This window comes from Python bivittatus, unplaced genomic scaffold (assembly GCF_059951505.1).
Source record: "Python bivittatus isolate LINGU-HERP-01145 unplaced genomic scaffold, Pbiv_v1 ctg000480_np1212, whole genome shotgun sequence".
NCBI lineage: Eukaryota > Metazoa > Chordata > Lepidosauria > Squamata > Pythonidae > Python > Python bivittatus.
In genome coordinates, this window is record NW_028277075.1 from 6,701,727 (window position 1) to 6,719,520 (window position 17,794).

General features: G+C 36.6%; 1 protein-coding gene across 2 annotated transcripts in view; it reads left to right on the top strand.

The window, feature by feature from the left end:
- The window catches only part of STON2 (stonin 2), an 85,562-nt gene that overhangs the window by 55,021 nt on the left and 12,747 nt on the right, over positions 1-17,794 (top strand). For both annotated transcript variants that reach the window (XM_007434312.4, XM_025170568.2), the window contains exon 5: positions 11,345-13,207. In XM_007434312.4, the coding sequence (XP_007434374.1) occupies positions 11,345-13,207 (1,863 nt within the window). The remainder of the gene's footprint in view (positions 1-11,344; positions 13,208-17,794) is intronic.

Sequence of the window (17,794 nt, forward strand, 5' to 3'; positions counted from 1 at the left end):
AAATATTTAAGTTTATTTTTATAGGAAGGAATAATTGCTGTATTTTAAATAAAAAGCCAGTAGAGATGGGTAAAGCTAGATGGATTGTACCCTAACCTTTAATCTGCTATACAGATGCATAGCAGATTATTTATAAAGTATTTCAAGGTCCCTATTTTTGCTTTTTATGGTCAAATTGGGTTTGGATTAGAAAACTCTTCAAACTGAGGACACTTAAAATGCTTACTGTTGTTTATAAGAAAGATTTATAATTTCATAACCCAACCTTTAAAAAAATGTTCATCAGCTGATAATACCTATATGATTCCATAGTCTGGTCCTGCAGCATTCCAGACACAATTATATGGCTAAGAGGCATTAATAATAATTGTAATAAAAATGACAAATTTAAATTCTTGTCATTTTTTCATCTCTGTTTTATTATTGCAAGCCAGTTAGGTGTAGTGGTTAAGGCACCAGGTTAGACACCATGCAACTGAGAGTTCTAATCCCATTTTAGGCATAAAGCCAACTGGATGACTTTGGGCCAGTCATTCTCTCTCAGCCCTGGGAAGCAAGCAATGCCACACCACTTCCAAAAATGACTTGTCCAGGCAATCAACAAGAGTCAAGACTAACTCAAAGGCACACACACACACAGTTTTACTATCTGAATTGTGTAATATATGACATCCCTGCCTCATTCTTTATTTTAGGGCTGAAAAAAAAAATTGGGTGGAAAACTCTACCCTTCACTTGGGCAGGAAATTGACTATATAGCAACTGATGAAAATAGTAATTTCATGTTACATGACACTGAGAGAGTATCACTCTAGTCATTGCCTTCTGCTATGAAATAATAGGTTTTATTTCTCCTGCTCTCGTTTGTTATAATTCACCATTCTTAGTTCAGTATCTGAGTATATTTAGGTACATAGGAAATCGCCTTTCCGTGTAAGACAATTACCTTAATATTATCTTGCATCTTATCTGCCTCTGGTGGATCTGTAGTATCCTTCTTGCTACCACTTGAATCCAAACTTCATGCCTATTGTTACAGCAACTACAATATGATAGGAAGAAATGGATGAATATATCTTCCTTAGCACTGGCAAAACAGGTGAAAATCTCATTCGTTGTGCTTTTCTTGGTAAGATTTTAAGGTGAATGCACTACACTATTTATCAGAAATAGAACAAGAAAGAAGCATCATACAAAAGGCTGCCTGTCTAAACTTGCTTTCACTTGGAGCCTTTAATAAAAGGTGGATAATGTCTTCCGTATGCTTTTCCTTTGTTCCTGTCATTCCATTCCTGGAAAATAACTATTTCTAGAAATAGCCTTAACAATAATGCATTATTAAGGATCCCAGACATAAAAACAGCTGAGTATCTTGAAGAGACATACTTAATGTGGTTGTTTGTTTGTTTGTTTGTTTGTTTTTTAGTTCTATGGAAATATCTGGCTGGTCATATGCTGATGGAGTATTGACTGCAGCAGTAAATCTCTTATGTATACCCATCTCTGATAAGATTCTGTTAGCATGCAGATATTAAATTATATAAGGATATGAAATAAGTCAGTGTAACTGGCAGCATGTCTCTGAAGGATGGCTAGAGAGTTAGTGTCCAACAATATCTTGAAAGCCACAAGTTCTCATACTCTGAAGTAGGCATATTCACTGAATGATTACTTGTTATTATGGTTATTAGCAATTTCCAGGCTCAGAGGCAATTTGTCTCTGAGTGCCAATAACTTAGGAGCCAAAATACGGGGTCTCAGCCTTTAGGCTTCTTGGGAGGTATCCTGGAAGCATCTGCTTTGTCAGTGTAGAAATAGGAGGCTTAACTAGATGGCATTTAGTCTGGTTTGATTTAGCAGGGCTCTCTTTGTGTTCTTCTTTCTGTTGCAGAGATCTCTGATGCGTTTGGAATTGTTGTCTCACTCATAGTCATAACTTCTAAGATAGTGTTGTTTTTCTTGTGGCGGAACTAGGTTATATGGGATGCTGATACTGATTCAGATTTTGTGGTTGGGGGAGATTTTGAGCATATCTCCTATTCTTAATTCTCTCAAGTCATACTGTGTTTGCACTAAGCTTTATTCCCTCTACTCTGTTCCTGGCCAAATAAATAATTACACTGTAAGGAAACCTATCAAATACAGTATCACAGCCTAAGAGTCAAAAATTTATTATGTCAAGTTAACAAAACTCCAGATTATATTTGTTCCTAATCCCCAGGTAGGTTTAGAATTCTACAAATGATGGCTCAAACTCCCACCCCAAAAAATCACCCACAACACAATAAAAATATTTCAAGCAAAGCAACGTCAGTGCTCATCCCTGAGACCTTTGTATAAGGGCATGCTGCAAGTATGAACTAGGCTAAAACCTACTACTAAGGTGTCTCTTACACATACAAACACAGCATTTTCAAGGTGTCATTTTGTGAATAATGAAGGAGAGGCCATCTAGATACTGATTAAAATAATCTATTCTCTAGACAGCACAGCATAGATAAAAAGAAGCTTATTTCCTATTTGTTCCTCATCTTACGAATTCTCATCAGTTCTGCTCTTCACCAGCCCCTCCCTCCTTGAAACATTTTGCTGCCCACGCAGCCTGCAGTAGCCATGAAATTGTTTCTCTTGTATATTCTGCAGCTTATCACACTAAGACTGAAGTTCTTGTGGTTGGGAGATACATTCATTCCCAGGCACAGGATATTTTGATTTCTGTATCAGTTCAAGGTCATACTGTATATGTAAGTGCTGAAGGTATTATACATGCAGATATGCATAGGTGTTTGGGGTGTATCTATCTGTTCAAAAGTAGAAATATCTTTTCAGGAAATATTTTGTATTTCCTTACATTACAGTTTGGATCCAAAATAGAGATGTTGAAAATTGTTATCAAAAAACATAAATGTACAGTAAATATGCATTTGAATGGTTAATTTAAACTTTTTTTAAAATAATGGAACAATAGTAACTGTTTTCCTAGATACACAGTATAATCATATAAGGAAAACATTTGCATTGGAAGAATAAAGGAAGGTGCTGGGCCCTGCAAAGGACAACACTGGTGATGCTGGTAGATGTCATTCTCTGATTTCATAAATAAGAGCCAAAAGATTGTTCTTCTGTGGATACCATTTCAGTATTTTCCAGACTGCTCCTTTCTGGGCAGAAATTCTGGCACTAGTTTATCTTCATAATCTGTTCCATTTATGTTAGATTCTTTTTTATTTTTAAACACTGGGGTACTAATCATTATTCTTAAGATTGTGCTATTAGGCTCTTCAGTGTTTATCTATGTGATCAGGCCTTGGGGTCCCAGGGAGATTTTGCAATGGCTCCCTTATTAATTTTATCCCCTCCTGTTTTGTGTGCTTTTATAGTTTTTTATTTGTAATTATTTTTATGTATTTATTCTTTTTAATTGTTGTACACCTCCCAGAGTCACTTGTGTGAGATGGGTGGCTATATAAATATGATAAATAAGTAAAATGTTCAGGCAGAAGTAATTTCTTTGTATTTAATAGTGCTTTTGTGTGTGTGTCTGTGTGCATGCATGCATGTGTCTTTGAGTCAGTGTTGACTCTGGGCAATTGCCTGGGCATGTCCCTGCAGTTTTCTTGGTAAGATTTTCAGAAATGGTTTGCCATTGCCTGCTTCCCAGGGCTGAGAGAGAGTGACTGGCCCAAGGTCACCCAGCTGGCTTCGAGCCCAAGGCAGGATTAGAACTCATGGTCTCTGGGTTTCTAGCCTGGTGCCTTAACCACTACACCAAAGTGGTTCTCTTAGTAGTGCTTACTTCCTGTTAAATAAATATAAGATTAAAGTAGATAAAAGATTAAATGTGAACTTTTTAATTTAGAATTTCAGCGATTGACTGATAATGTGCTGTCAACTTGGTGTTGACTCTTAGCAACCACATAGATTTTCTCCTTGAAGAATTTGAGTACATTTCTTGATCTGGGTAACATGAGTTATCAGTTCACATCCATTTGATAAAATACAGCTCCATAAATATTGAAAATGCTACTGAATATTATGTAGCATTGCATGTCAACAAAAAATGCCTTCTAATATAACAAGTGTTTTTCAAATGCTCATTTATTTGGTACAGTGTCCTGTGCCTGACCCATTTTTTTTTCTTTTTTTATCCCCTTGCAGGGCAGAGAGATTGCTTAAACAAGCTATCTCTTCCTGAGCTGCTTTTCTCTGTAGCCCAGGGCTTCCCTAAAAAGTGTTAACTGCAAGTTAACAAAGCTCAGCTTTGTGACCTTAATTAGTTGATTAGAATCCTCCAGCTGTTGTGCTGCTGCCTGAAACTTACCAGACATTAATCAGTTTGACACCGAAGGCTTTTGCTGCCAGGCACATGAAATTTGGTCATAAATGCATGCATTGGTCAGAAAATGATTTTTTTTTATTATTGTTTTTTACCATCATATTTGTGAATAGTCGCTAACCTAGGTAGTCACTTAAATGAGGATTGGCTGTATTTATTTTATGTGGATTTAATTAGCTGATAATATTCTAAGGCAGAAAGGGTCTGGTTGAGGTCTCACAATCATAACACAAGGAAATGGGTGCACACATAACTGGCATGCAGAGATTTCTAAGGATCCAAGATAGTTGCACTGCTTATGCCATTCTTGTTTCCTTCCTTTCCTGTTAATGTGCAGTCAGAGTGATGAGACATTAGGAAGTTTTGGAGCCTTGTGCAGGCCTGAAAAACTTGCACTTACGGAGAACTTGAGGATAGAGCCATTATATACAAACCTCTACTTATGTTCTTTTGTATACTTGGGCATGTTCCTATGCATACCTATAGAGAAGTATTAAATAAGGACCTTTAAAGAGATAGAGAAATAGAGATAGACATAGACAGTCACACACACACACACACACACACACACTGCGTTATTTTGATAGCATATATAATGTGGTAGGCTCTGTAACAGACTTGTGTATACTTGGCAATAATATCTTACCTCATAGTGACCTTTTCTCCAGCAAAACGAATGTTCATGCAGTAAATATACTGAATTTTAATATTAAAGATATGTTAGGTAATATTAACGATGAATTAAAACAATATTAAAATATTTTAATTTTAATAATCTCAAAACCAACAAAAATCTTGTAATACAGTCTGGTTTTATGGCACCATCTTCTGGTCATTCTATTAATTTTTTTTTATTATTATTTAACAAAATTCATGGTTTTGGAGGTCTAATGAGGATTGGCTACATAGTTCAGGATTCTCATGCAGCTACTAGTTACTCTTTGCTTATTTGCTCTTTATTTTATTTAGAATTATGTTCTGACTACCCTTCAGAGAACTGTAGATATTCAGTGTTATAGCAACACTGTTGATCAATAATCCAATTCTTAAACTGAGGTTTTTACAGTAGGGAAGAACTTACTATCACTTATTCTGGAAAATCCAATGTTAACATCTTTCATCACCTACTGAGATAAGGATAAAATCACTTGCCTTCATGGTGCCATGAATGTTGTTTTTGATAGAGTACATTCTGTACCATTTAGTCTAATTTTGTAGGATCAATTCTTAGTTTTGAGGCTTGAGGATACACTGGAGGCCAGATGCTCATACTTGTCCAGCCTTTCACGTGGTATCTTGATCTCAGTCAAGTACTTACATACAAACAATAAAATGCTTTATCGCTACATGTGCCACAATTTGTTGTGGTTGTTGAATAAACTTCACCCCAGTCCTATATACTCTGATATATTGATCCAACTATTATGTCTACAGGAGTTGTTACTTTGGTTTACCTTTATATATCAAAATAGGTGTATCTCTCTCTTTAATATAAACAAGAAATGGAATGCAGGCTGGAGTTATGTAGATGAAAAAGCAGAGCTATTCAAATTTGAACAGCAAATTAAAAAAAGAATCTTACCTGCCATAGGGCAAAGGATCTATTTAATACATCATCCTGTTTCCCATATTGGTTTCCCATATTCCTCTTCTGTAGGAAATCCACAAGCAGAATAGAATAGTTTTCTGGTATTGTTCCTCAACAACCAGTGCTTCTTTTCCTGGAGATAGCCTTCATGACTAGTAATCAAGACATATCACGGTAGCCTTCACCACATCTTGTTATTATAGCTTGTATTCATAGTAAATACACTGTGTGGAGAACCAGTTTTCTGTCTTGAATTTCTCACCATTCAACTTCACTGAATAATCCTAAAAGATTTATATGAAAGATTTTTCTCACTTTCTACTTTTTTAATACCATGCATAGTGTTTTAAGGAACATAGATTATTTTCATGGGACTGTTGCTCTAGTTATTTTGGGGTATCTTTTTCTACTCCTATTGCAACTATATATTATCATTATTGAGATGTAACAACCAAACTGTGCACATAATTTGTCCTGTGGGTGCACCATAGATCTCTGTAGGTATTACAGTTAGGGCAGTTTTATTTCTGATCACTTTCCAAATTCTGCCCAACATGGAATTTGTATTTTTCACAGCTGCCACATACTAGGTCAATATTTTTCCTGAACTCTCCATCATAATTCCAAATTCTCCTTCCTGATAGATCAACATGAGCTCAGATCTCTTCAATATAGGAGGAGTTTTAAAAATAAAACTTTTTTTTTTAAAAAAAAAAGGAGTTTTAAAAATAAAATTATGTGATTGATTTCCTGCTTTGTATATTAATTTTTAGCATAAATTAAACTGCATTTATCATTTTATTGACCATTCACCCAAGTTGGAGGAATCTGTCTAGAGATCTTCAACCCTCTTTTGTTTTCATTAGCCTGTAAATAAATATAAAATTGGTCACTATGGTGCTCACTTCTAATGCCAGATCACTTATAAAAAACTTAAAGTAGCAATACCAAAGCAGTTATTTTATGAATCTTAACTTTTTGCATTCCTTACTGTGGAAACAATTATTACTCCTTTCTCCTTCTTATTTAATTGGATATTCATCTATAGGAAATACTAGGCCTATCCTGTCAGATATTTCTTGGTTCTGTAGATGTCTAACTTATTACAAGTGAGCAAGGTATAGTTGGTGAGGCTGTTGAAAGAAGAATAAAACTTGGTTGTTCAAGAAACTGAGATTGGGTGGCATATATAAATTTGAAAAATAAACAAACAAACAAAGACAGCCAGAGTGGTATAATGATAAAGATTTTGGATTTATGTCAGGGAGACTCCGGGAGACCAGAATTCACTGGTAATTTTGAGGCCCAACCCATTGTTTGGATAAAATTAGGGGCAATTCCCATGTATCCCACCTTGAGCTCTCAGAGAAAGGTTGGATATAAATGCAAAAAAAAATAGTAACATCTAAGGGAATGGTTGTCACTGCAGGCAGAAAATATTGCACATCGGGCTGTCATAGTGAAGAAAAAATCTACACCTCTGTAACAGGCAAAAAATCAGGAATCTGGTAGCATCTTTTCGGATTAAAAAAAGTATTAAAAGGCATACGCTTTTGTGACTGCAACTCACTTTATCAGATACATAATGGGTATTTCTGTTTTCAGAACGTCCTGAAGCTCAGATTCTCTAGCCCTTATATTGCCTTTGTAAGAGACAGGCTTTTTTCTCTGTACTATCATTTTATCTTTCCATCCTAAAACAGGCTTTTGACATTGCAATAAATATGCAGTCATACAGGTGTAACAACATGAAGTGTTATCTTTAATAAAATATGTGCTCTATTTTAAACATACATAAGAGCTAGGACAGCCTGACAAGGAGGGGAAAAAAGCATTATATAGTGGTACCTCTAGTTACGAACTTAATCCGTTCCGTGACTCTGGTTGCAACTCGAGTTGGTCTCAAGTCGAGGTAAATTTTCCCATATGGTTCAATGTAAATACGATTAATCTGTTCCGCGCTCCGAATTTGGTCGCACCACGAGGCAAATTTCCCCATAAGGTTCAATGTAAATACAGCTAATCCGCCCTCCGAATTTGGTCGCACCACGAGGCAAATTTCCCCCATAAGGTTCAATGTAAATACATACAGTTAAACAGTTCTGAAACATATGCATTTTATTTTTAAACCACAAAAACATGAAAATAGTCGAGATGGTTGACTTCGCCATCTTGTACTCCAAGGCCAGATCAGTCACACGAATACCACGATCGTGCTTTTCTATAATGTCCTTCTTAAGTTTGATCGTCACTTTTTTCTTCAAAGCCTTATTCTTGCCAAGCCTGCTTTGCATTTTCTTTGGAGCCATGCTGACAAGCACACCAAACACCTTCCAATCACCACAAAACACACCACAAGCCTCACCGAATGTCTCCTTGCTACCGCGATCTCGCCCACAGGAAGCCGCGACCGCATGGCAGCAGGGAAAATGGCCGCGGATCCGGTTCGTAACTCGAGGAGGAGTTTGCAAGTAGAGGTAAATTTTTGGGGCCGGAGCTGGTCGTATCTCAAAAAATTCGTAAGGAGGGGCGTTCGTAACTCGAGGTACCACTGTACAATGTTCCTCCATAAACCTGCTCTTATGTTCTGTAGCAGAAATGTATGCTTATAGATATGTATTTATGTTTTCGATTTTTATTTATTAGATTTATATCCTGTCTTTATTTGCTACACTCAAGATGGCACAAATAATGATCCCTCGTCCTATTTTCCATACAACCACCACCTTGGGCGGTGTGTTGGGCTGAAAGAAACTGGCCCAAACTCATCCAGCTGGCTTCCATATCTAAAGAAGGACTAGAATTTATATTAATTACTATACCAAACTGGCTCTCAAAAACACTACTTTCTATCAGAAATTGGGTAGATATGTTTAATACAGACATATTTAGAAATCATTTTATGGCAAAAATTATTTCTATTTATTTCTGGAAAAAGATGCTGAAGTAAGATGTACAAAGGAGTTTCAAATGTATGTTGGAAATGTAACCAGTGTGAAGGTACCTTGTATCATCTATGGTGGACTTGTGAGAAAGCTGAGAAATATTGGGATATGATATGTATTTTGATTAAAAAATTTTTTAAAATGGATGTACAATTGAAACCAGAGACTTTTCTTTTAGGTATGATGGATAAACAGGTGGAAGGAAAACATGGAAATGTGTTTCTTCATATGATAACTGCAGCGATACTTTTATATGTGCAAAAATTGAAAGATTTACAAATACCTACAGCTGAAGAATAGATATTGAACCTAATGGAACTGGAGGAGATGGCGAAACTGAGTACTTTGATTAAAGAAAGGACATTGTCGGGCTTTGTTTCTGTTTGGAAACCACCCTTGGACTTTTTACTTGAGACTCAAAAAAGTGAAAATTTGATCTTGGGATTTGATGACTGATTTATTATATAACGATAGCAATACTTTGTACTGATTTTTAATAGTTTTTCTTGATATAGACTCATTTGTAATTTGTAAAGTTTTTAAATATGAGTAAGAGAGAGATCTAATATGTAATTCTTTTAAACAGTAGAGTAAGAGCTGAATGTATTTTATATCTATACCTATACCAAAGAAAGTCGGAAGTTGCTTTTTCTTTTCTGTATTTTTTCTGCTTTGCTATTTTTCTTTTTTCTTTTTGATTTTTCTATATTTTATTTCTTACTGAAACTTAATAAAATTCTTTTTTAAAAAAGAAAAAGATGTGGAGTCCTTGGGGTTCTCTGAGCTTGGTTCTTTTCTTGCAAACGTTTCATTACCCGGCCAGGTAACATCTTCAGTGCTAAAATCGGATGGGGTTTGCTCTCTATTTATGTGCTGTGGCCTGCCTTGCCAGTGCTGGTAGGGGTGGGGGATTCATTTTGCTCATCTGGTAGTTCTTTGATTAGCATATGTTTGTTGCTTGATTGTGTGCCTGGTGGTAAACTTTGCTTATCTGGGTGATGATTGCGCGTGATGATTGCTGGTGATTGATTGCTGGTGAGGTGATCTTCTCGTCTTTTGTCTCTTTTGAATAGTATGTAGATGCTGTTTATCTCTGTGTGTCTGTTAATCGCTGCCTTGTCTAAATACTGGGCTTCCAAGAATTCTCTTGCATATTTGGATTTAGCCTGGTCTAAAATGCTGACAGTTTCCCAGTTAAAAACTATGGTTGAGTCTGTCCATGTGTTGTGAGATTAAGGAATTTTCATCATGTCTTCTGACTGCTAGTTGGTGCTCCTGGATGTGCTCTGCTAGTCTTCTGCCTGCCTGTCCTACATAGTGTTTGTTACAGTCTTTACACTGTATGTTGTAGATGACTCCTGCTTTTTCTTCTTGGGCTACCGGGTCTTTTGGTTTACTTAGGGTATTTTGGAGTGATTTTGTTGGTTTGTGTGCTATAGAGATGCCATATGGTTGTAATAGTCTGTTGGTGGTTTCTGAGACGTTTCTGATGTACGGTAGTGTGATCCTTTTCATAGCTTATATAGGTTGTGTTGTAGTAGGTTGAATGGTCAGGCACTTTTTGATAAAATTACGTGGATATCGATTTTGTTAGAAGATGTTGTATAGGTGATCTTTTTCCTTTTTCTGCTGTTCTGGGTTGCTGCAATGCGTTTGTGCTCGCTTGAATAGTGTTCTTACACAGCTCCTCTTGTGGGAGGTTGGGTTGTTACTTTGGTAATGGAGTACTTGTTTGGTGTGGGTTGTCTTCCGATGAACTTGGGTTTCTAATTTCCTGTTCTTTCCTCTGCTGATGAGGATATCCAGGAAGGGTAGCATGTTGTTTTCTTCCTCTCTAGTGAATTTTATTCCTTTGAAGATGTTGATGCTGATGCTTTAAGAGTTGCAATAAAGACCCCCTGTTTTAATTATTCAGTTCATTAAAGCAACAGCAACTTTTTTCAAGCTCACAGAGAAGCCTGTAAAAAGGCATATGTTATAATAGCAGAGGTGCTGTGCTTGTGCAACATCTGAAGCACAAACATTTGAAGCACACTCAACCCTAGTTCTCTTATACATTTGTGTCTTATTTAACTAGCTTTGTTTTGTTTAACACCAGTTTTATTGGAGTTTTTTAAAAAAATGGTTTAATAGAATTCTTACTCCAAGAACGTGACTGTGGTCTAATACAGACCAACAATTAACAATAAAACCAGAACAGAAAGCAACAAAAGGTCAGTATACAAAAGGTGGTTTTTAGAAGGGTGGTTTTATTTCTGCTAAGATTTTATTAATAGTTCTCCTATTTAAATGAGATAAAAGTGGGACAGTTAATATAGCTTGTTCCCCCCACAGAAAACCTTGTGAGCCTACTGGAACATTTTCATTCCTGCATTACTTTGTAATCAATATGTATATAATAAAAATATGGCATTAATTGTGATAACCAGAAGTTTTACATTATAGTAATGATGTTCTTTTTTTTCCTTCTGTCAGACAATTCCTCATCCCTTCTTGAAGATGAAGAGCTAGGTATGGAGGCCACCAGCTGGCAGCTGAACAACACATCCATTAATGGCCACAGTGAAACTGCAACCACAGCCCGTTTTCCCAGCTGGGTGACTTTTGATGACAATGAAGTTAGTTCCATTTCTCCTATAACTGTATCTCCTGTGAAACAAGAATCCTCGTCATTAGCAGAAGCAGCAACAACAGCGACCACACAGGTCACAGATGTGAACTCTAGTACCCCCTTATCCTTTAAAAAAAGGGAACGCCCCAAGAGCACCTTGAGTGATCCCTCTAAAGTTCAGAAGCTAGATCTTTCTTCCATAACCTGGTTGCCATCAGTTGGTGGAACACCCCCCTGGAGCGCTACTAATCCTTTCCTTGATGTATCATTGAGGGATGTTCAACCTTCTCCTATCAATCCATTCAGTTCTTTTTTTGAGGAAAGGGATAGGCGTTCCCAAGGGAACTCTATCTCTGGAATCCCTAGTAAAAACCAGAGAGATTCTTTTCTTATCCTACATCAAGAACCTGATTCCATTAGCTTCAATGAGCCAAGTAAACACCTCAGACATAGAGATGCTATTGAGCAACTCAAGCAACTCCATATTGGGGATCCAGATCAGCGGAATGTCCTCAGTTTGCCAGATGATGACCCCACAGTCTCTACTGAGCTGGATAGTACCTTGTCTACTTTGGGGCCACCTCAGCAAAAAGATGGTTGGCCAATGATGTTGAGGATACCAGAAAAGAAGAATATAATGTCTTCTAGGCACTGGGGTCCAATACATGTCAAATTGACAGATAGCAAATATTTACAGCTCTTCTATGAAAAGGGACTGGAAAAGCCTTTTAAGGAGTTCAAACTTGAAATAAATCATGAGATTTCAGAACCCAAGCTTCAAAACTATGATGAAAATGGAAGGATACACACTGTGAGAATAGACCGTGTCACCTACAAGGAAAAAAAGAAATACCAACCAAAGGCAGCTGTTTCTCACATAGCAGAAAAGGAACAGGTCATTAAGCTAGGAACCACCAATTATGATGATTTCCTTAGCTTTATCAGGGCAGTTCAGGATTCATTGATGGATTTGCCTGCTTCCTCAACAGACTTAAGTACAGTGGGACTGAACTACCAAGAGGAGGAAATCACTATTGATGTAAAGGATGAATTCTATGGAATTTTGGCCAAAGGAGACAACAGGATCTTACAGCACAATGTATTGACACGAGTGCACGTGCTCAGTTTTCTTTCTGGACTGGCAGAATGTAGGCTGGGCCTCAATGACATCCTTGTTAAAGGGAACGAAATTGTTTTGCGGCAGGACATCATGCCCACTACCACTACCAAGTGGATTCAATTGAATGATTGCCATTTCCATTCATGTGTGGATGAGGAGGCATTTGCCAGTGCCCGTGTCATTATGTTTAACCCTTTGGATGCTTGCCGATTTGAACTAATGCGCTTTAGGAGTGTGTTTTCTGAGAAGACGTTGCCTTTTACTTTAAGGGTTGCAGCTAGTGTCAGTGGTGCTGAGGTGGAGCTTCAGAGCTGGCTGATGATGTCACCAGGGTTCTCATCCAACAGAGATCCTCTAACTCAAGTCCCCTGTGAAAATGTGATGGTCCGTTATCCTGTGCCACATGAGTGGGTGAAAAACCTCCGGAGAGACAGTGTCCTTGGGGAGAAGTCCTTGAAAGCAAAGGTGAACAAAACTGCTAGCTTTGGATCCACCAGCGTGTCTGGTTCTGAGCCAGCAATGAGGGTAACACTAGGAACTGCCAAATACGAGCATGCTTTCAATTCCATTGTGTGGAGGATAAATCACCTGCCTGATAAAAATTCTGGTGGGTACTGCTGCATGAATTAGATTACCTTGTAGGAAATTGCAATTTAGGTGCTATAGGCACATTAGAATAATCTTCAGTATTCTTTCCAAAAATTCAAAATCAGTTCTTGTGTGAAATGAAGTTGTTACATTTTCTGAAAGTATGAATATGTAGCAGTGACAATAACAACAACAGTAATAATATATGTGCATTGCTTCACCTTTCATTCAAAAAAAGTGCTTTGGGGTGGATGGAGGGTAGATGTAGCCAATGACTGAACTCTTAAAAGTGGCTACATCTTTTGCACTAACATAGTTGCTTTAAGGAATTGCAGGCAGGTGCTATATTACTGCCCTGTGCAGTCTGAAGAACCTCTATCTCTTTCCATCTTTCCAACCGCCCCCCGCTTCCAACAGGTCCATACATTGCTTTATCCATTCTCTTTTCTTCTTTGAACTTCTCAACTCTTTCTTTTTGAGGGTCTCATAAACTCCATTGAAACACAATTACTGTGCCTTCCCTTTTCTCTCAGTCCATTCATTCCTTCAAATATTTCTTTTGCTGTCCAGGTATTATTTGTTCTCTGTATATGACTAAGCTGTGTCAACATATTTCTTTGGTACAGATCACTCTCTTATATTCAGTCCATATTCATTTAGCACTAATTCATTCTTGATCCTCTTCTTGTTTTATCAAATACACTTCTTAAGTAATCCATTCCCACTGCATTCAACTTACTTTTATGTTTCTCCTGATACACTCTCAATTCCATATAACAAAATGGCCAGAAGCATGTTCTTTACTTTCTTTTGACAAACATTCATTTTTTGCAATGGACCACAGACTTCCTACTGCCTTCTACCAGCATTTGTACATCTTAAAATTTCTCCATACGTTTTTAAATCTTTGGTAAACATTCTGCCAAAATACACAAATTCATCCACTTGCTTTAGGCCATTTACGTATACCTTGCAATTTTTCACTTCATTTTCCCTGTCAATTGCAACTATCTTAGACTTTAGTACTTTAATTTTCAGATCCATACTCTATATTACATCATACCATCTTACATTTACTTTAGGACACTATAATTAATACTGTACCATCCAGTATACAAAAATACATACATATTCACATTCTCAACCAACATATCTCTAATGTTACCAACACCATTCCTTATATATTTATCTATGAATACATTGAACAACAAACGGGACATCATAATTGTTGTCTTACTCACTGCACAGTGTTCAGCCATTCACTGAACATTTCATTTATTTCACATGCTTTATTTCCATTGTAAACCAGTCTTTTGCATTTAGCAACCAACTTTCAATTCCATATTCACCTAAAACCGATAGTCCAAATCTATCCATTTTATTTTACACATTTTCTAAATCAACAGATATATAACAAATCTTTTTCCTCCCCCTCATATACATCTCTAAATGATTTGCTCTCATCCCTTCTTAACCAGAATTCTACCAAATGACTTCAAGGCACAGTATACAGATTAATCCCCTCGTTGCATACACTGTTGATACTGTCTTTCAGCCAAACACAGATGCAGTCTTCATGTATGTGTAAAGCAAATTGCACAGCTACTCTAGAGGTAAACCACATCCATGTTTTCACAGTTCCCCAGTTACATCATTTACACCTGCAGCCTTACCATCTTTTTCAACATTCTCACAGCATTTGTACATTTCATCATTTTTTCTTGGTTACTAACATTCATTTCTACTCTGTATAATTCCCATAAAATTCCGCTTCCAGCATCCCCTCACTCCAGTTTCTTCCCAAATGATTTCATCACTTTATTAAAATAAAATTCCATTTACTCCAGTAGAAGCCCCCTGTTTAGCCCTTTTCACCCATTTCCAAAACAATTTTTATTTCTCTCAAAATTGTTCTGCATTTTCTCTGTTCTTTTCATACTGGATATTGCTTTGGTTACATTTAAAACAATATATGGAATAAATACAGGAAGGCCTCTCAAAATATAAACGAACCTTGCAATTATATTTATCTTAATCACAGTTATATTACCCCAAATATCCAAAAAAAATTCTAGATAATCTGTCTAGATCTTTCATGTGTATCAAAATAGATGTCAGCCCCTCAAGGTAGACCTGACTAGGAAGCCAAAGTCATGCAGGCTAATACTACTTTTATCATAAAGTTATAGTAACAAAATCCTGCAAGTCTGAATGTGCTTCCCCACTCCCTCCCTATACCTTCATGAGAACTAGGGAGAATCTTGTCTGAGATGTTTTCTTAAGTTACAGTTCTGCCCCAGACTCGGGTTTCTTTTATCTGACCATTGTCTTGGTTGAGACTCTTCCTCCTGTTCTTCAAGGTTATTCTCACACCCATTACAGCCCATTACATTAGGGGATAACTTCAGATTGCCAGTGGAGAAGGACTCTTGGATGTTCCAATGACAAATTGAAGTCAAAATATAAATTAAATCCCTATTCCTTTGCACTTTCTAGTGTTACTGTCACCCAATGGCATTGAGTCCGATTTATTCTACTTTATAGAATAACCAGAAAGCATTTCAAACTAATGTATTAATGAAATAGCATTAGAGATTTCTGATCTATCTATAAAGTACAAAATATCAGCATACAATATAATCAAGCCCCACTCCCTCCACCTATCAATTCCATTGATATTTTTAAAAGTCTAAGTGTACAGGCAAGGGATTCTAAAATAGATTAAGAAAAAAAGAAAGAAAGAAGCATTAAATTAAGCCAAAGAGAAGACACACTATCACAGTTAACCATGATTTAAGGGCTGAATAAATCATATAAATCCAAAATATAAACCTGAGAAAAAGCAAAAAAGATTAAAATTCAAAATTGGCAGTAAACCGTATCAATTTTTTTTTCAGCATCCAAATAAATCATATTTGGTGTTTCTTGTACATTTTGATTTAAAGAAAGAACTTCAGTTAAAAATCTAATATTGTCAGAAACTTGATGGCCCTCTATAAAACCAGTCTGAGCTTGGTACACTATAACTGGAAGAATACCATGTAATCTGTAGCCAAAGTAGCTGTTAAAATCTTAGCATCCACATTATCAGTGAAACAGTTCTATAGTTTGGAACATGTAGTAGATTCTGTGCGCAACAGCCAGATCACTTTCAACCTCTACATGAATAATATCAGGACAAAGATAGCCATGTTATTAACCATTTTTATTTTGTTGTAAAATCAAGGAAAAACCTAATACAAGGCTTTTTCTGTATTCAGTTTCAACCACCAAGCAGGCCTCCTTCAGGATTTTATTCCTCATGGCAAATCTCACAAGGCTTATTAGCTGTACAAAAAGGAGAAGCTGTAACACAGTGAGCCTTCTGAATATGTAGTTGATAATCTGCCAGCAAAAACCATTACTTTCTGAATTAAAACTTCAGTGAAAGGAACCAGCTGGCCTTTCTCACATGCAGAGTAGTTCAGCAAGTGTGAGATTCCAGAGTTGTTCTTTTGTTCTGAATCTTTAGTAAATAGATTATTAATGTATTCACTGGCTTCTCATGATCTTCCACCTAAGATACTCTGTTCTCAGCTGCACTCTTGGAGTGTTTAGTACTAACAGTGTCTTTTATTGGTTTAACTCTTCTCTAATCTTGAGAACAACTACCACATCTTTCACAGCAGCTGCCAACACTCTGGCTTCATTAGAGGAATTTCAGAGACTGCTGATAACTGCCTGACTACAACACCATCTTGTCTGGACATGCCTGATCTCCTGGTGTGTCACAAGCAGGCCCCTATTGAGCGCAGAGTCAGTTCCATTCAGTTTGTGGCGGTAACATACAAAAAGACTAGACTGCTTGGCCCAGGCAATTGAGGGTTTAGGATGTTTTTCAATTGAAAATGCTCCGTGAGCATCGTTTGTAAAATTGGACAGTGAGCACGAAATTTATTGAAACATTGCTACTTCCTTGGTTAACAAAACAAAACTTTTCTCTGTCCCATTGTTGTCAGTGAATCACAGCTAGCTCTAATTAACACACGAACACACGAAAAATTATTAACAAAACTATTTTTCTCATATTGGAAAGCATTCCTGTTTGCATCAGACAAGAAACAAACATGAAACAAAGTCAGGAATAATCAAATGAACAGCAGCAGAGGTGTCAGGTAATAGAGGAGTGTTATAAGAAAGGAAGACAAGATTATGTTCCAGAATTGATATATTTTGAAAAAGTTTTCCAAGACAGTATTAGCAGTGATAAACAGTATTTGATGAAACTGAACATTTCTGAAATGTATCTAGTTAAGATCTCAGAAAATGAAAGGGGTTGGGGCATGTTAGAAAATAGAATCTGAGTTTCTCTGTTCAGCGTAATGGTCTCTCCTGATTCCAGAAATCCAGTCACCTACCTTTATTGTACCTTTTTTATAATCAAAAGTCATAGCAAAAATTTTTTAAAATGAAAACTTAATCATTAGAAAGGGCATAACTTGCATAGACAACACTTAAATATGTTTTCAAAAAAATGTATATCCCACTTAACAATATTAAAGCTTCCAAATATTGAAATATTATTCACATTTATATGTATTATATTTATATCTTTTCAAAATCAGAA